This window comes from Elgaria multicarinata, chromosome 8 (assembly GCF_023053635.1).
Source record: "Elgaria multicarinata webbii isolate HBS135686 ecotype San Diego chromosome 8, rElgMul1.1.pri, whole genome shotgun sequence".
Lineage (NCBI taxonomy): Eukaryota > Metazoa > Chordata > Lepidosauria > Squamata > Anguidae > Elgaria > Elgaria multicarinata.
This window is the reverse complement of record NC_086178.1, coordinates 21,979,716-21,999,989: the sequence shown is the minus strand read 5'-3', so window position 1 is coordinate 21,999,989 and position 20,274 is coordinate 21,979,716. Positions and strand designations below refer to the sequence as shown.

Below are 20,274 nucleotides of genomic sequence, written 5' to 3'. Positions count from 1 at the left end.
ACACCTCCCATCCATCTGTGTGGGACTGGACTCCTCCCAGAGGTTGAACGAACAGAGGAGAGGCATTTCTGCACCAGCGAGCACATCTGACTCCAGTCCCCTGCGCTGACAGCTCGAAGGCAGACCCAGAGCATTTGTTGCTGGTCAGCCTTTCAGCTCCTCTGTCCGTTAGCACTCCTCAGCTGTCCCTTCTTCTCTTCCGTTTTTTGTATCTTCCCTTTGGCCTGCCCGGCTTTCCAGCTTGAGGAAGAAACATGGTTGCCACCTGCTTACACCTAACTGGATTTGTGGCTAGCTTCGTCGGCTGGATTGGCTTGATAGTGGCGACGTCCACCAACGACTGGGTCGTGACTTGCGGCTACACCATCACCACCTGCCGGAAGATGGACGAGCTGGGATCCAAGGGGCTGTGGGCAGACTGCGTCATGGCTACTGGGCTCTATCACTGCAAACCACTGGTGGACATCCTCATATTGCCAGGTACGGGTTTTTCGACGGCTCCCAAGGGCTCCGCTTTATGCCAGGGCAGGTATAAGTTAACGGTACTGATTTTTGCAGCGTTTTATGAACACAGGGTAGCAAGCAGTGAGGAATCCCTGTCCTGAAGGATAGCAGAATCAATATCAGCAAATCCAGTTACACATATTTAGGGTTCATGTCAAATGAAGGTAAGAGTAATGGGTCAAGCTAAAGCCTTTAAGAAAAGGCTGGATTCGAGGTGGGATTTGAAGGAAGAGAGAGAGGTAGCTTTGTAAATGCAGGCTAAGGTTGTTGTTTTTAAAATCCTTTCCCTCCCCCAAATTAAAAACAATGTTTCTGGGACTCCTTTGCCTAAACGTTACATCCTGAGATCAGGAAGCATTGTTCGTTAATCCTAAACTCTAAGTGGGTTATCCTGGCTCATTTGGTAAGAGCAAATGCCACTCTGTGCATGCTCTGGCAGGCATGCTATTCTTATTTCTTACAAATGGACATCTATACAACTGCTGACAAAGGATCAGGACTGGGATCTTATTCTCTTATTACTGATCGCAATCCAGCCATCCCACCTCTTGCAGTAGAGTCCTAAGCTCACAGGTGTTGGCATTCCACTCCACTGATTTCAGCGGGGGTACTGTTCAAATCATATAGCCTTCCTGAACCTGGTGCCCTCCAGATGTGTTGCAGTCCAACACATCTGGAGGACGCTAGGTTCAGGAAGGCTGAAATGATATACGTCACACTTGGAATGTTGCCCTGGATTTAATTTGAGCCTCAACCTTTGAGTGGGTTTTTTTTCAGGTCTTGGAGAAGTGCCCAAATCCTATATCAGCACCTCAGATTTCCTGTGCCGTCCTGAAAAGTCAATATCTCTCAGCCTCAGTTCAACATCTGTAAACTGGGACTCATAGCAACATAGGAAGCTGACTCACACCACTGGATTTTTTACACTGACTGGCAGCGGCTCCCAATGTTTCAGGCAGGATTTTTTTCCTGGAGATGCCAGGAATTGAACCAGGCATTTTGTGTGTGGAAAGCATGTTTTGTAATAGTAATAAGAAGTGGAATCTGCAACGAAATGTTGCAGCATGGAGAGGTCCTGTTCAGAGTTCCAGCAAACCAGCTATGCCCTTTTCCAGGACATTCTATCCCATTCCCGCCTCCTGTCCAGTTTTCTCTTTCCCTCCCCTGAACAGTTAGTCAACTTTCTGTAGCCAGTGAGCACTTTCTGTCCTTGTTGAGTTGTTATTTGGTCCTCCCCCCTTTTAGGGTTTTATTTTCTAAAAATATTTTTGTACTTCTACTACTTCTTGAGGTTCCCCTGAGCCTGCTGTTCTCTTGCGTGTGGATGGTGCCTTTTTGGCTACAAATGAAATGGCACTCATGTCTGAACATCAGAAATAGAAGAAATGACAATATTTTATGTACATAGCCCTAAAAATAAACTCAGTTTAAAAAAACCCAATGTAACTTTACATGCATAAAGCATATTTGAAGTGTTCACGGTGCTATATGTAACGTTATCTCAGTAGTCAGTACAACACCCATATAAGGTAGGTCAGGACTGTTTTCTCCCTTATTGCTTAAGGCTACCCATTGAATTCTTGGCTGATGGAAGATTCAGACTAGGGATTTCTGAGTTGATATATTCAGCCATTTGAATCCATCTGCTATGACTCAGATTAATATTTAAATACTTGCTTTCTTTGTGATTTGTGTTTTTAAAAACCCATTTATATGCTGCTTTGGTATACTTGATTAATCTGATTGGCAGGAGCTTCAGGACAGACAAAATGAAACACATCTTCAGTGTATAATTCATTTAAAGAACTCCTTGCCACAAGGTGATGGTGATGGACACTAACAGATGGCTTTAGAAGGGAATTACAAGAGAATTACCTGTAAACTGCCCAGAGAGCCCTGGCTATGGGAGCGGTATATAAGTGCAATAAATAAATAAATAAATAAATAAATAAATAAATAAATTTTTTTATCAATAACTGGCTCATCAATGATGATCTTGGTTCAGTGACACAGTGCCTCCAAATACCTGTTGCTAACTAATGCCATCATGTCCTGCTAGTGGGCATCTGGTTGGTCACTGAAAGAAACAGGATGCTAAACGAGAGAGAGAGAGAGAGAGAGAGAGAGAGAGAGAGAGAGAGAGAGAGAGCATATTCTGGATCCAGCAGCACATTTCTTATGTTCTTATGAAGGCTGCATTATCATGTGAACATTGCACACAAGATCTGGTGGTGTATATTGCAGTAGGGCTATGGCACTCATGCCTGAACTTCACAAAAAGAAAGAAGGAATGACAATATTTTAGCTATGTAACTAAGGCCATAGCTAGACCTAAGGTTTATCCCTGGATCGTCCAGGGATCAAACCTGTTCATCTAGGTGACACACAGGGGATCCAGTGCTCAGGCAGGGGCGAACCCTGGATGATCCCAGGATAAACCTTAGGTCTAGCTGTGGCCTAAGCTAGTTTAATAAACCCAATGTAACCCAAGTTAGATGTATCAAGTATATTTCAAGTGACGCCCACCAATTTGGATGGCTTTAAAAGGGGGTCAGACAAATTCCTGGAGGAGAAGGCTATCAATGGCTACTAGTCATAATGGCTCTGTGCTTCCTCCAATATCAGAGGCAGTAAGCCTAGGTACCAGAGCTGCTGGGGAACATGGGTGGAAGGGTGCTGTGGCACTCGTGCCCTGCTTGTGGCTTCCTGGTCGACAGCTGGTCAGCCACCCTTGGTCTGATCCAGCATAGCTCTTCTTAAGTTCTAATGTTAAGTGCTGCATGCACATTATCTCAGTAGTCCTTACAACACCCCTATTAGGTAGGCCAGGACTGGACATTGGAAATGCCCCTGGTTCAAATCTCACCTCATCCATGAGCTCATACTTGGTGGCCTTAGATGAATAGCTGAACCCCAGATGGTTCTTGCTAACTGTCCTAGTTTTATCAGCAAAGAGAAGACATTGGAACACAGAGACCTGCCAAATCAGGCCAATTAATCAGTATCCTCTTTTTCACAATGGCCACTCAGATGCCTCTGGGAAGACCAGGAGCAATAGCCCTCTGCCATGTTTGCTTCCCAACAAACATGGCATTTTGGAGGCAATGTGAGTCTAAACCTGGAGGCAGGATATAGCCATCACCATCAGCAATGTGTTTAACTTAAGTGCTGAGCTGGATCCTGTGTGCAGTATTCACATACTAGCAGAGCTTTCCTCTTCGCCACAAATCTCTAGCTTGCTAAGCTAAAACACATACAGGTTAGGAGCCCTTTAAATATGACACCTCCAGCCTTCCCCAGCTTGGTGTCTTCCAGATGGTTTGGACCAACTCCCACCAGCTCCAGTTAACATGGCCAATGGTCAAGGATGCTGGGAATTGCAGTCCAACACATCTGGAGGGGGCCAGGTTGGGGAAGGCTACTTGACCAGGCAACAGCTCTATCCATACCCAGTGCGGTGCTTAAATCCAGAGTAAAAGTCAGCAGAGGAAGTGCAGTCTAAGGATCAAAACTGAGATTACTTTACACCCATATTTAGCAGCTCCACCCCACCCCTTTTATTTTAGAGTAGGCACAGTGGACCTGATCTAAATTGGGACCCTAGCTTGGGGGATTGGGGGCTCTTAAGATCTGGATTGGGTCCCCTGAGCTTATGCTAGGGTAAAAATGGGGTGGGGGAAGTGTAGCTGCTAGATATAGATTTAAAATAATCTTTATTTTGGCCCTATGAGTGCTCCTAGTGGGTCCCCACCACTAGTGGGAGCGCTCACAGTGCAGAATTCACAGTGCTCTGACCGGTGGGAAAAGGGGAGGAGACTTTTGCTCGTTCTTCATTCCCTCTCTGCAGCCCCCAGCACCACTTCCCACCTGCTGTTCTGGAGAATCCCAAAACCTTCCAGAGGGGATTTTCAAGGGGCAGAAGGGATTGCAGGGGGAGGGGATGGCTGGCAAAGATGGCCTCTTCCATCGTTTTACCAGTGGGAACACTCCACTGTGTCAGAGGCCTTCTCTGCGGACAGGAGGGAAGGAGCCTTTCGGTCCATAAGGGGTGGGGGAAGACTCCGGATATAAACCAGTGTATTTTTAGGAGTCTTCATGGTGATTTTTTTGGTTTTCTTACATATCTCACAAAATCTATAGCGATAGATCTTATGCAGGACAATGACTTTCTTTTTAAAGGAAACCTGTTTTCCATTGCAATGTTATTTCATTTATTCAGTTATTATGTACAGTTACACCTCACCCTTTGTCCAAAGATCTCAAGGTGGCATGATAATTCTCTCCCACCCCCAATTCTATTTATTTATTTGTTTGTTTATTTATTTAAAATATTTTTAGGTTATCTTTCAAACATGTTCTAGTTTTTTTGTTTTGTTTTTATTATTATTTATACAAAGTTTCTAAATGTATCCCAAAATTAAAACATCCAATTGCAAACTAATTTAATGTGAGAGCAGGGTAACTGTCTTAAATCACCCTTCATGGCTAAATAGGGATTTGAACCCAGGTCCTAATCCAGCCTTCTAATGCAACACATACACCTCTTGGCCTTTATGCAACCACAACCACTGCCCTGGTAGCAGCAACCCCCCCACCCCAACCCCCCAACCCCTTGATTTCTCTTTAAAACAAGGTGCACACACCTCATGTGCCATGTTTTAAAGAGAAATCAACATTTTTGCCATCAAATTTTGGTAGTATACTCAGCAACGATGGAGGTTTTTTTGCAGCCCCCAGTGGGTTACGGGGGGGGGGGGAATTAACCCCTGGAGGTTTCCTGCCTCTGCCCTAATGGTTAGAAAGTCTATACTGAACTTCGCAGAGGTAGGCAACCTGGTGCTCTCCAGATGTTTTGCACTACAACTACCATAATCCCTTTCCATTGGCCGTGCTGGCTGGGGCTGATAGCAACTGCAGTCCAAAACATCTGGAGGGAACCAGCTTGCCTACCCCACAGGCCCATGCTATTGTTCGAACAATGGTCACTCGGTGCCTAGAACCAGTGAGCTGTTGGCCTGAGATGGAAGCTCTCCAGAGGAACAATACTCGTATGGGGGGTCTTAATGAACAACCAGGAACAAACACACACAAAACCACTTGATTGTTTTTTTGCTTTTGAGTCAAGTGCCAGAAAAATGGTACCCCATAAGTGAAAAGGAAGCTTTTGTGGCAGGCTTCATTCCCAAAACCTACCAAAAACTATTGGGTTCTCCCCACACTTACCAAAAGGAGGATAGTTCTATCAGTGGCTATTGGGCATGACGGGCATATGGAACCTCCATGTTCAGTGGCAGTATACCACTGAATTCCAGTTACTGAGAGGCTGCAGCAGAAGAGAACTATTGCCTTCTAGGCCTACTTATGGGCTTCCCATGGAAACAGGTTCCTGGACTAGACAGACCAGCTTTCTCCAACCTCCTGCCCTCCAGATGTGTTGGACTACAACCATATCATTCCAACATTGGGCATGCTGGCTGGGAATGACGGGTATATAATATCAGTCTATCACATCCAGAGGGCACCAAGTTAAGGAAAGCTGAGACAGACATTTATGTTCTGATCTAGCAGGACTCAGCTTAAGGTACACCTCTAGGTACACCTTCAGGAACTGCTCCAGTCTCCATCCTAGCTGCTCACCCAGGTACCAGAAATGTTAATTTCAATAGGCCTGTTCAGGCAACACACTAAGCCATGATTAAGCCACTAAGCCCTTTGCAGCAAATAATTAGTGAATGGTTTTAAACCATGATTATGTAGCCACCATGGTTAGGAATGGTTCACATGACGCTAAGCCATAATGTTTAACTCAAAATGCTTAACCACTGTGGCTTAGCGTGTCATCTGAACAGGGTCAAACACATCCATGCCTGTGTGCCTCTGTTAACCACTGCACTTCTCTTTGCTGTGCTGTAAACCTATTGTCTGGAAAATAACCTAGGAGCCAGTGCCAGCAGGCAAACTGCTTCGTTCTGCCGTAGTTGTACCTGGGGAGAACTTGCAGACTTGTTTTCTTGAGAAGCTCAGTAGGAGCCGTCCTGGCCAAGCTTAGACACCTCACACTGAGCAACGCCCATTCATGTTTCAGAGGTGTGGCCATGATCCCTCCCCTCCACCGCACACTGAAAGTAAATGTGTGACATATATGCTCGACATGTAGGCCTGGGTTTTTTTCCACCCCAACCCATTTTTGAGCCACTCCCTGGGGTGACCATATGAAAAGGAGGACAGGGCTCCTGTATCTTTAACAGTTGCATAGAAAAGGGAATTTCAGCAGGTGGCATTTGTATATATGGAGAACCTGGTGAAATTCTCTCTTCATTACAACAGTTAAAGTTGCAGCAGCTGTCCTAAAGTGACCAGATTTAAAAGGGGGCAGGGCACCTGCAGCTTTAACTGTTGTGATGAAGAGGGAATTTCAGCAGGTTCTCCAAATATACAACTGACACCTGCTGAAATTCCCTTTTCAATACAACTGTTATTGATACAGAAGTCCTGTCCTCCTTTTCATATGGTCACCCTAGCCACTCCTCCTGCCATGCATACAAGGTCCAGTGTGAACCACAACTTTAAGCATGCTGTCAAGAGGAGGACTGCATGCCTAGTTCTCCACCAGGCAAATGGATTGCTGCTGATATGGCATCTCCATCTTTTCAGAATCCCTGTGTTGTGTTAAAATAGGGTGACCATATGGAAAGGAGGACAGGGCTCCTGTATCTTTAACAGTTACATAGAAATGGGAATTTCAGCAGGTGTCATTTGTAGGCATGCAGCACCTGGTGAAATTGCCTCTTCATCACAACAGTTAAAGCTGCAGGAGCCCTGTCCTCTTTTGTATCTGGTCATTCTAGTATACCTCCTTTTCATATGGTCACCCTAGTTAAAAGCTGCAGTGCCTTCCTGTAACCTTCTAAGTGGTACCCAAACACTGTATTCTTTTTCCTTCTCACAGGGTATGTCCAGGCATGTCGGGCACTGATGATCGCTGCTTCCGTTTTGGGGCTTCCAGCTGTTTTCCTTCTGGTGACGGTTCTGCCTTGCATCCGGATGGGCCACGAACCTGGAGTGGCCAAGTACCGGCGTTCCCAGCTGGGAGGAATCTTGCTGATCCTTTTGGGTAAGATCAATACAATCTGACTCACTGACTTGCCCATGACTCGATTTTGCAGCAAGCAAATTTCCCATTTAGGCCCTAAGTTTTAGAGGTACAGTATCCCAGGCATATATCAGAAATATCACAATTAACACCATACATTAAGGGCAACCCATGGGGTTGGAGAAACTCCTCTAGGAGGAAAGGTTTCAACATTTGAGGTACTTTAGGTTAGAAAGAAGTCGAGGTGGGGGTGAGGAGATATGCTAGAAGTCTCTAACATTATGCACGATGTGGAGAAAGAGGATAGGATTTTTTTCTCCCTCTTTCACAGTGTTAGAATCTGGGGTTATCCAATCAAACTGAGTGGTGGGAGAGCCCAGACAGATAAGAACACAAGTAGAGCCATGCTGGATCAGACCAAGGGTCCCTCTAGCACAGCACTGATTAGAGACCCACAAGCAGGACACGGTGCAACATCACCCTCCCACCCATGTTCCCCAGCAACCGGTGTATATAGGCTGACCGCCTCTGATAAAATTGCTTCTTCACACAGTGCATAATTCAACAATGGAATTTGCTATCACAAGATGTAGTGAGGGCCACCAATTTAGATGGCTTTAAAAGGGGATTAAACAAATTCCTGAAAGATAAGGCTAACAGTGGCTACTAGTCATGGTGGCTATATGTTACCTCCGGTCTCAGAGGCAGTATGGTTATGTATACCAATTCCTGGGGAACTTGAGCAGGTGGGCGCTGTTGTGCTCATCTCCTGCTTATGGGCTTCTCATAAGCATCTGGTTGGTTACTGTGGGAACAGGATGCTGGACTAGATAAACCTTTGGCCTGGTGCAGCATGGCTCCTCTTATGTTCATATAACTGTGGAAAGAAGAGCTTTCCTTGAGCAACTCAACTTTGAAAACATGGCTGAAGGCCGACCCTTAGGATTATATAGGGTGGCCATTTTTTTTTTGAAAGCTGGAAACCAGGATGCACTAAGGCAGCCTTCCCTAACGTAGTGCCCTGCAGTTATTTTGGACTACGACTCCCACTAGTCCCTGCTAGCATGACCAGTGGACAGGGATGGTGGGAGTTGAAGTCCAAAGCAACTGTTGGGCACCAGATTGGGGAAGGCGGGAATAAGGGCTAGTTGCTTCACGTGAGGATCGTCCTGTCTTATTTTGGCAGTGGGTACCATTTCACAGAGAGCGCAAAGGCCTGAGGATCTTGTGGATATTAAACTCTGAAGAGGGAGACATGTCCCCATATGCTCTCCATAGCTCCTCTCTCTGGAGGGTGCTGCACTTACATTGGTCTGGAGCTTCTCTCAGTTCAATGTCTTTTCTTCTTAACGGCGTGGAAGACCCAGTCAGTATCATCCTGAGAACAATGAGCATTACAGTCTTAACCAGCACCTGCATATTCTTGAGGCCTCCTCTTCTCATAACAACAGGCCTTGGTTGTCTTGTTTTCACCCGTTTGTTTAGCTGAGGGGGAGGCGGGGGTGGTTCAGAGTAGAGTAGCCTCTTTGTGCTGCCCTGCCCTGAGGTCGGCTCGCTCCCTTTGGCAGCCAGCGCTGACATCATGCCTTATTATAGTGGACACTAAACACAGTTGCTACCATGCCGCAGGCCCAGCAGAGACGTGACCTCTGTAACAGAGACTTTCAGGTTGTGTGCAATTCCCAACATTTAGGGAGCTAAGCTGCGGCTTCCGACATTGGACCCGTCGGACGAAAAGCGCGGACTCATTTCTCTTTACGTATCGCAGCGAAGTGCAAAGTGCGATGCAGGCTGGGGCAACACAAGGAATATCCAGATAATCAGCCAGCCTGACAACAAGGAATCTGGTTGTACACTATAAAAATAAAAATAAAAGTCAAGATGTACTGAACAAAGTGAATTCCAGTAAATAGAAGGTTCTCAAAAGGAAGGCTAAGACACATGGATAAGTGCAAGGACTGGCAAAACTGTTGCATCCGTGGTGTAACCTGAGAGTTTTACAGAAGATCGCCTCTGTGATGTCCCAGCTTGCATTGCTGATAGCAGTGCTGTGCAGCTGTGTTGTAGTGTAGCTGCTGCACTGTAGCAGCACAGTTGTGCTGCTGTGCTGTAGCATTTGCATCCTTCTTCATTGGTTTGAGAAACAGATATGTTTGGTGTTAAATTAATTACACCAGTAAGAAATGGGAGGAGGGCTGGTGTAGTGCTGATGTAATGTAGTCAGGAGGAGTTTGGGAGGAACGCCCACTCCCATCCTAGCCTCCTTGCCCCTCTCAGCTTGCATGAATTCTCCTCTCTCTCTCAGTTTCTGAACTAACCATAGGGCAGCATTTTGTGTACACAGGCATTTTTGTTAACCACAGTTGTGAACTCCAAACCACTATTCCCTGTTATTTGCAGACTGTGGATTGGATTGAAACATGGCTTAGCCAAAACAACCACACTCCATGGTTAGTTCCAAAAATGAAAGGAAGAGAGGATTTTGTTTGGAAGGAGAAGCTCTATAGAATCACAGAATTAGAACAGACTTTGGAGATCATGTAGTCCAACCTTCTGCTCAATGGAGGTTCTGCACTGTAGGGTGCAGCTACAGCATCCTGGAGAGATGGCAATACAGACTCTGCTTAAATACCTCAAGTGAAGGAGAACCCATCACCTCAAATGTTCTAGATCAGGGGAGGGGGAAGGAACTGATGGCCTTCCAATGGTTGTTTGACTCCAACTCTGATCATGCTGGCTGGGGCTGGTGGGAGTCCAACAACATCTGGAGGAACACAGGTTCCTCAACCACTGTCTAGATCCTGCATATCTTAAAGACCACCTCTTCTTGTATGGAACTCCCTGGGTCCTTAAATTTACAGGTGAGACCCCTGATTTTCTCCTTAGTGGTGTCCACCCATACCATGGCATGCTCTCCATGGTAAGATCCAATGGGAGAGGTGGGTAAGAAATATATTCTGATGATGATGATGATGATGATGATGATGATGATGATGTGTTGGGTTCCTTCGCTATTGATTTTTCATAACCAGGTAAATAGTGGTCTCTTTCAAAAGGTTCTCCCTGTGGAGTGGCATGTTTAGTTTAAAATGGATGTATTGTGAGGAAAGTTAATCAGAGAGAATGTGAGTGCCCCATGGTCACTCTCTGAGCTTTATAGTTGAGTGGGGACTTGAACCCGGGTCTTTCCAGTCCTAGTCCAACACTCTAACCAGTATGCTATGCTAGCTCTCTTGTTAGGGTGTTATAGTTTTATTTTGATTATACGTTTTTACTTCTGTTTTAAACTGCACCAGGTGGTGTCTAAATGCAAAGAATGCTGCATATTCACTATTTAGATACATCGGTCACCTAACCATGGTTAGGAGATCGGAGAGCATTATGATTGCTCCAGGCCACAGTGGAAGGTAACATGGAATACAAAATAGTTGTTGACAGCTTGCCAGGAAAATAGAGAGCTCAGATCTTCCAGCCGATTTAATGACAGCTGAAAATAGATGTTGACAGCCATAATTCGGGTGTCCACCCTTCCATCCTGCTTGAACTTTTTTTTTATGTCCCCTGTTTGCTCATCAAATCCAACAGCAAATTGGATTCATTTTAATACATTGAAAGCAGACAATAGCATTTTTTAGAGAGTTGATGATAATACTCTTTCACGGACTGCCGTTCATGGCATGTACACGCCCATACCACCTTTAACTAAAGAAGACAATGGAACTAACTAACAGACTAAATATCCCCATGGAAGCCTCTCCTGAATTGCTCTCAGCCACCCTCATGTGAACTGTTTTCTGTCTCTTGCTTAAGAGATGGGTGGGTAAATCCTCTTTGGGTTGGGTTCAACTTTCTTCTTAAATAGACTCTCTGGGGGCAGGGAGAGATGAAATACATGAGGGCCTCACCTTGACATGTGTGCTGAGCTTGTGATAGAGCACATGAGAAAAGTAGGGTCTGTTTATACACAGGGAAAGCCCCACGGTGGTTGTGGATCTGCGCTGTGTCAGCTATACAACACAGGCACAGTTTTGCAGCCACCATGGGGCTTTCCTGTGAAGCTGCGCATTGAAAAAGTCGGGGACTTACCCCGACTTTTTCAGTGGGAGTGCTGTAAGTACAGCTTTCCCACAGTCTGACATCACTCCGGGGTGAATATGGGGGTGGGCCCTTGTGGAAGGTGACCAGTTGCTGTTCGCCTTCCACCAGGACTGCCCTCAGATTGGACCCGGAGCGATGTCAGACGGCGGAAGAGCTGTGCTATCATTGCTCCTATTGAAAAAGTCAGGGTAAGTCCCTGGCAGTTCTTGGTGGAGGGCGACCGGTGAATGGTCACTTTCCACCAGGAAGAGGGGGGTGGCAGCTCCAGTACTGGATGAACGTAGGAAAGCCCACACTCCCTCCTCAGCATCAGAATTACCTGACACCATCCTGGGAGAGGGAAACCGTGGGATTTGGAGAGAGGTGGTGCCAAACTGTCAGTGAGGGCCTGAAGTGGCATGGCAGGGCGTCACTTGCTTTGGATACAGTCAGCTGCAGGCTGGGGAACAAACACAGCTGCACCCTTAGGGCGCAACCCTATGCATCCTTAGGAAGAAAAAAAGTCCTATAACTCCCAGCATTCTGGGAATGCTGGGCGTTGTAGGACTTTTTTTCCTATTTCAACAGGCATAGCATTGTGCCTCTAACCATTTTAATTCGGGACATAGCAAGCAACATTATACCAGGTCAAACTATTTACTTGGATATACAATTCTGCAAGAAAGAAAGGAAAGAAAGAAAGGGAAAGGGGAATTCTATCCATAGCTTGGATGGAGCTCCAGAAATGTGAACAATCTATGGGGGTGAAAAAAGAATACCATATTTCTTCGATTGTAAGACGCCATCGATTGTAAGACGCAAACTCATTTCAGTACCACCAACAGAAAAAACAACAACCTTAAGACACATCCGCGATTCTAAGACGCACCCCATTTTTAGAGATGTTTATATGGGGGGAAAAGTGTGTCTTAGAATCGAAGAAATAGGGTACGTAGCAACTGTACTAAACAGGTGACAACTGTTTTTGCATATTTGACTTGGAAATGTGTGTTTCCCTTCTCTGAAGTGTGTACCCAGTTAGACACAAGGGGGGTGAAGGGAGGGAGAATCTAGTATTTTGATAACCCATAATAAGCCACTCACCAGGAGCACTAGAGCTAGCGTGCTGAGGGAAATTCTATCTCATCAGCTGCTATTTGCATTTAACCTGAAACCTTACAGGAAGGTCTCACTTTTTAGAAATATCCCGATTTCCTAGTTTGTGCAAGCAACCTAAGCCCTCACTCTCTCTGTCTGTCTGTCTTTTTCTGTCTTTTAAAGAGAAGGCCACTTATAAGTTCTTCAGGTTTGGGAGACTATGATCAGGACTGATGGAAATTTAGTTCCATCCATACACTGTTTAAACTTCAGTGATCAGAGGAATGAGGATGAATGGCTAAGGGCACAATCCTATGCGTGTTTAGACAGAAGAAAATCCTGCAACTCCCAGCATTCCCCAGCCAGCCATGTATAGTAGTTAGAGTGTTGGACTGGCGCTTGGGAGATCCAGGTTCTAGCCTCCACTCAGCCATGAAGCTCACTGGGTGAATTTGGCTCAATCACTGATTCTCAGCCTAACTTACCTCACAGGGTTGTTGTGAGGATTAAATGGAGAGGAGGATGACCATTTAAGCCGCCTTGGGTTCCCCATAAGAGGAGAGAAGTTGGGATATGAATGCAGTAGTAGTGGTAGTAGTAGTAGTAGTAGTAGTTATTATTATTTATTGGAACTTAGCGTGCAGAATACCAGATCGAATGTAAAGCAAGTCCTATGAGGAATGGCTGAAAGAGATGGCTATGAGAAGAGACATGAGAGCAGTCTTTAAGTATCTCAAGGGTGGCCATGCAGAAGATGGAGCAGACTTGTTTTCTGTTGCTCCAGTGGGTGGGTCTAGAGCCAAGAAGTGGAAATTGTAGGAAAGCAGATTTCAGCTAAGCATTAGGAGAAACTTTCTAATGGTAAGACTTGTTTGAGAGTGGAACATTCTCTCCTTTGCTGGGAGAATTAAAGCAGAGGCTGGATGGGCATCTATCAGGGGCATTGTGGTTGCATCCTGAATTGCAGATTCTGGGTTGCGTCCACTGTTAGGCTTGTGGGAAATGATGTACAAGACGTACAACTCTCAAGCAACACCTAGCCTAATTACTGCTTGTGGAATGGCTTGTGTAACAGCTTCTGCAAGCAGGATCAAATCATTGGATGTTGACACTTGTGCAAGGATCAAAATGGGGTTGCCACAAGTGGTGGAAGCTTTTGCTAGCAGAAGGATCCCAGGTGATACAACCCCTTCTGATGAGCAGGAGTTGGACTGGTTGACCCCCAAGATGCCTTCCAGCTCTGTGAAATTAAGAGACGATGAATCTAAGATGATAGGGCTGCCATTCATATTATGCTCTATCATTTCTGTTCCAGACCAATATGTCTTAATGGACATAGGCTTTAATCCTATATGGAGCTCCATGGAGCTCCACATGACCAGAAGCTCTTTATTCTGTGCAATTTTGGGCCATGTGCAGTGCATGCAATGAGAAATCCCCACTGACTGAGAACACAGAACATTCCTGTATAAGAGCAAACCCATGTACACCATCATGTGTCTATTTTGCCAGGTAACCTTGCGTTGGGAATCTGTGAATGGCCCAGAAAACACACACACACACACACACACACACACACACACACACACACACACACACAAACTCTTGCATAATATGCACAGATGATGATGTGCATCGTTGGTCTTCAACTGGTGGGTCATCACAACCCCGAACTGGGTTGCAACCTGACTTCAGAGTGGTCACCCCAATGGTGCTACAACTATCTTTTGGAGGGATAGAGTATTTCTGTGCAGACATTATAAATCTGGGTATGACCTCAACAAACAGAGGGGGGAATTGGGATCTTGCTTACTGGCTACCTCCAAGAAAAAAAAGAATGGGGGGGGGGGGAAACACACCTTGGTGTAGCCTATTCCACACACTGCACTTGTTTGAAAGTAAGCTCCATTGAACACGGGCATGTAGCTGCATTGGATGGGCTGTGTCCTACGTCTTAATGGAGGCCCCAGATGTAACCTATCTTAATTTAGCATCCTCTACAAGATTCTGTCTTATAATAGCTGCAGCCATTGCGTACTGCAAGTCCTCACTGGCCGGAGGCTCTGTAATGTGTTTATTGCTTTTAAACCAAACATTTTCTCCCTGTTTTCTTTTTCCCATGTTTTCCTTCCTCTTGTAACCTCAGAACTTTGATATTGCCTCAAGACATCTTTCAATGCGGTCTCTGGAACGCTGCTGGTTCTACCAAAGTTTTGTTATTGTATGACTGTTTCTCAAATAGATTCAGTAACTGCATCCAGCATATCTCTCCCCTGCTGCAGGAAATAAAATATTGGCCAGTTTGATGGTTCTCAGATGTGAGAACCATTTTCTTTCTTTTTTTAAAAAAAGTATAGTTTTAAGGTTTTGTCGTTTGAGAGTTCCTTTGGCTTCATTTTTCATGGCTTTAATAAGAGAGGGATATATTTGTCAGGCAGGAGCTGCAGGCCCAGGATGCAAGACTTTACTGTAAGATTTTCCTGAATGGATACATGAGAGGTGTGACACATTTAGAACGCTGTGCTCAGTGTTGGTTAACTCATTTAAAAAAGGGGTACCATAGAGCTGAGAAAAGGACATTTAACATTATAAGGGTTTGCCAGAGAAAGAGGTGGACTGTCCTTTATTAGATGTATTTAAATAGAGGCTGGATGCTGCAGCAGTATTTTTTCTGGGTTGGACAAGATCAGAAGAGGCCAGAGTTAGGGCTTGTGGGATCTACGTTTATTATTATTTTTATTTATTTATTTATTTATTTATTTATTTATTTATTTATTTATTTATTTATATAGCACCATCAATGTACATGGTGCTGTACAGATAACACAGTAAATAGCAAGACCCTGCCGCATAGGCTTACAATCTAATAAGTTGTAGTAAACAATAAAGAGAGAGAGAGCTTCGGCTCTTCAGAGAGCTTCGGCTATTGGGCGGTATAGAAATGTAATAAATAAATAAATAAATAAATAAATAAAGAGGGAAGGAGAATGCAAACAGGCACAGGGAAGTGTAAACAGGCACCGGGTAGGGTGAAGCTAACAGTATAGAGTCAGAACAAACTCAATATTTGAAGGCTATAGGGAAAAGAAAAGTTGTTGTTGTTGTTGTTACTAGAACCCTGAGATCCACTGCCCGGTACAAATGACATATACTTAGAACTAAAAAAAATCAGAGTACAGAAGTTTGTTTTGAGTTCCAGAATGTGAAGAGAGCTCACTGCCCTTCCCCACAAAAATCTCACGGCGCCGTTCCACAAACTCAAATAGTGCTAGTGGAGCTCTGATGAATCTTTCCATTTCACAAATGGTTGTTCATTGCTGTTGCGCAACTGGTTGCACAACGGGCTGCACAATGGGTTGTACAAAGCGTTGCACAAGCATAATGCAAAACCTCTTGTGCAACCATGCTTGCACATATGTAGCATTAGTTGGCTTCTTCTCTTGTGCATAGTTTAAAACCTAGTTTCTGCTAGTGCATAGTCACTGGCACTAATGGCAAGACACAGTGGGATACTACCTCTGGTCACCCCAAGCTTTCTTCACTTGAGCGATGTAATTGAGGGTTATTTTGCTGCTGCTGCTGTTAAACAATTGGGAGTCCAAAATCTCCTAGAGATCTACCTGCTGCCCAGCTCTGGGCAGCAGATAGTCTCACATTAATTCTCCCATCCCAAACAGATTTTCTTTGAGGTGAGTCCTACTGATTTTGAATTTGTGGACTTTCTGCTAAGCATGATTAGGATGCTGACTTTATTTCAATGTACAGCTTATCATCCAGTTGTGTCTAGTCTATGAAAAATGCTGTGCCTTCAAGTAACCCACAGAGGTCCGGCAATTGTGTGTGCGTGGGGAAAGCAACTTGTCTGGAGGGAGCCGTTGCCTTCCTCTTGATGCAACTTATGCTCAGGGGAAGAGACATATGAAAGACTAATACAATTATAAATGGCATGGAAAGAGTAGAAGTTGGACATTGTCTTTCCTCCTGTAATATATTGTGGGGTCACCAATGAAGGGAATTGACAAGTACAGGCAAAAGGGAAATATTGCTTCACACAACATGTGATTAATTAATGTACTTCCCTACTACAGAGCACTGGCATTTGCTGTGGCATCTACAGAAGCTCTTCTTCAAATGTCACCACCCCTCATTCTGAGTCTTGGTGGGTGGCAACAAGAGAGAGGGCATTTTTGGCAATGCCTCCAACCCCTACCAGCTCTAGAATGCTCTCCCAAGGGAAGCATGCCTGGTGCCCACACTGCTATCTTTCTGACACCAGGCTAAGACTTTTCTGTTCTCCCAGGCTTTAAAAAAATTTCAGAGTCATTTAGGTCACAATCCTATGCCTGTTTAGACAGAAAAAAAGTCCTACAACTTCCAGCATTCCAATGCTGGGAGTTGTAGGACTTTTTTTCCTGTCTAATCAGGCATAGGATTGCACTCTTAAAGTATTTTATTTATTTATTTTTTAGTATTTTTGTGATTTATTGTCTTAATCCTTGCATGTTATTTATTATCTTAGTTCCTGATACTGAATTTTATGCTGTGTTGACATGTTCCTTAGTTTTATATTGCTGATTTTATTTGCATTTTTATCATTGTAGTAAAATGTCAAGAGAAAAATATTTCATGGGCCGTTTAATAAATGTAATAAATAACTGAAGAATTGACACTGCCCACCTTTGCTCAACCCAGACATAACTTCAAACGAACTACTCAGCTTTATGTCTCCATTTGCAATAGGAGGGATAATCCTGATAATGGCCTTTTTTACAGGGCTTTTGTAAGACAGACCACTATATAGGAGATAAAACACCAAGTGCTTTGAACTTTAAGACAGGGGTAGGGAACCTATTGCCCTCCAGATGTAGCTGGGCTGCACCTCCTTTATTCCTGTCCATTGGCCATGCTGGCTGGGGTTCATGGGAGTTGTAGTCTAATAATATCTAGAGGACTGTAGATTCTCCACTCCAGCTTTAGGGGAAAGGACTCCGTCTATACATCTTGCTTTTGATAATCTGTTAAATTCAGATCAATTGGATAAGTTGGTTTCAGTGCCAATAACGTTGCTAACAGGCCCAAAGCATTTTGCTGCCAGAAGTAGGGCGACCATAAGGAAAGGAGGGCAGGGCTCCTGTATCTTTAACAGTTGAATTGAAAAGGGAATTTCAGCAGGTGTCATTTGTATGCATGCAGCACTTGATGAAATTGCCTCTTTATCACAACAGTTGAAGCTGCAGGAGCCCTGCCCCTTTTGGAATAGCTCCTGGAGCTTCATCTATTGTGATGAAGAGGCAATTTCAACAGGTACTGCCTGCATACAAATGACACCTGCTGAAATTCCCTTTTCTATGCAACTGTTAAAGATACAGGAGCCCTGTCCTTCTTTCCATATGGTCACCCTAGCCAGAAGCAAAGGACAAGATGGTGTCTCCTCCCCGGTCCATGTATAGAAACTCACTAGATGGGCAGATGAATCTTACTTCACCACTGGCGCTGGGATAGTAACCTCCACCACCACCACCACCACCCCTGAGGCAGAAGGCCAATTTGGGAAATAGGAAGCTGCCTTATACTGATCCAGAGGATCGGCCCATTCAGCTCAGTGTTGTCAAGACTGACGGGCAGCGGCTCTCCAGGATTTTAGGCAGGTTTCCCCCCCCCAGCCCTTCCTGGAGATGCCGGGGATTAAACGTGGGACCTTCTGCATGCAAAGCAGGTGCTCTCTACTACTGAGCCACGGTCGCACACCAGGTTTTGAGGACCAAAGACAGTTTATAGTGCCAAAGACACAGCCCTGTCCTCCAAAAGAGGGGAACAGCCAGGAGGCTGCCTGAGGCAGTTGCCTCACTCTTCCTAATGGTAGGGCTGGCCCTGGTTGCTAACAAACCATGTGGGTGTTACTGCAAAATGTCCTGGATTCCGACCACAAATGTACATTTCATGCTTATGTTTTATGATAACTGAAACTTGTAAATTGATGTGGAATTCTATGCTCCCCGCTGAACAGGGATGACCTTTTTATTTATTTTTAATTAAAAAAAATGTTTCCCCAGCTCTGTGCGGTGTGGTGGCTACAATTTGGTTCCCAGTGAGTGCTCACCGTGAAACTATGATCATGAGCTTTGGATATTCCCTGTACACGGGCTGGATCGGATCTTTTCTTTGCCTCTTTGGTGGGTCCATCATCGTTTGCTGCTCAGGCGACGCTCAATCATTTGGCGAGAACCGTTTCTACTACGGATCAGGATCCAGCTCCCCCACCCATGCGAAAAGCGCTCATGTATAAATGTTCCTGATCATCGAAGGTTTTGAAACAGGTGGATGGGTTTCCTTCGTGTTTTTGAGCCTTGCATTTGCTTGCATCTTCACACACAAGTTGACCACATCCCTTGAAGAAGATTTAAAGAAACAGCCTGATATTGTGAAAGCATAAACATCACATGTTTGCCTTAATCGAAACCTGTAGCAAAAATAGATCAGGCCAACCCATTTATAATGTCCCAGTGTCCGGGCTCTTGTGCTTATGATACTGTTGAAAATTAAGCCTTCTTTTCCCTTCCTTTTCACGTTTCACTTGTTTTATTCTTTCCCCTTCCCTTAGCTAGGAATGAGTTTAATAAATAAATACCTGACTTGTCTGAATACGATAAGTCCTCTCTGGAATAAGTTACCATTTTCTCCCCCTCACCCATTCAAGGTCATCTTTTTTGGCGCAGTTGTGATGAAAGGGAGAGGAAGACGCTGTACTTTTCTATTGGCACAAATGTTTTCTTTTTCATAAGATTAGGAGGTCTCTCTTTGTTTTCTCTGTTTAAAACCAAACCAAACCACAAAGCCGTAAGGAATTTGATCACTTCTGTAACAGTGTTTTTGTCTAAATGCATCAGTATGAAGGAGACAAAGCCAACATTTTCTAATTATGAGATAAATAACAGAATACTTGTACATAGTCTTAAATATATGTGGTGGGGCTAATCCTCACAACCTCCCTTCTCCCCTTTTGTACAGGTTTGTTGCTAAATAAATGTACTTTACTTTGTTTTTGTTTTTTACTTGATTCAAATTAATTTGTATTCTGACATGCACTATTGAAGTGGAACTTATCTAAAAAATATATTATAATCAGATGCCAATTGAGTAAAATCCAATGAATACTGATGATGCTTTTTAAGTGAAATACTGTACAATATACAGAAATAAATGTTGAAATTACTAGTTTATTTCCTTTTCATTGTGCCTATGGATATATCTTTTTTTCTTTCGGTTTTCATTCAATCATCCTAATGATTCTGGATGATGTGTCGGTAGTTGTTTTTATTGAATTGGGGGAATCTCTTCTGTGCTGCACTTAAAAGGAAAACGAATGCAAGTAGAGTCTTTGTATCCTTTTCTTTTAAATTCCAGAAAAATTCCTACTACCAACATTGTGCAGGTGCCATTTTGAGGCACTTACCAAGTTCCGACAGACTTCGTTCTTGCATTGTTCAAAAGCTCAAAATTTG

General features: G+C 44.3%; 1 protein-coding gene across 1 annotated transcript; it reads left to right on the top strand.

Annotated features, from left to right (window-relative positions):
- The first annotated feature begins 79 nt into the window (after positions 1-79).
- On the top strand, positions 80-19,979 carry CLDN11 (claudin 11). Its single transcript, XM_063131449.1, has 3 exons — positions 80-480; positions 7,454-7,618; positions 18,826-19,979. The coding sequence occupies exons 1-3, from the start codon at positions 255-257 to the stop codon at positions 19,056-19,058; spliced, it is 624 nt and encodes a 207-aa protein (XP_062987519.1). The 5' UTR covers positions 80-254; the 3' UTR covers positions 19,059-19,979.
- Positions 19,980-20,274: the final 295 nt, after the last annotated feature.

Bases quoted from the DNA above. Each gene is read 5' to 3' on its own strand.
- CLDN11 (XM_063131449.1), top strand. From the start codon at position 255: ATGGTTGCCACCTGCTTACACCTAACTGGATTTGTGGCTAGCTTCGTC. The intron at 481-7,453 runs GTACGGGTTTTT...TCCTTCTCACAG, and splicing joins GGACATCCTCATATTGCCAG to GGTATGTCCAGGCATGTCGG. The intron at 7,619-18,825 runs GTAAGATCAATA...ATGTTTCCCCAG, and splicing joins AATCTTGCTGATCCTTTTGG to CTCTGTGCGGTGTGGTGGCT.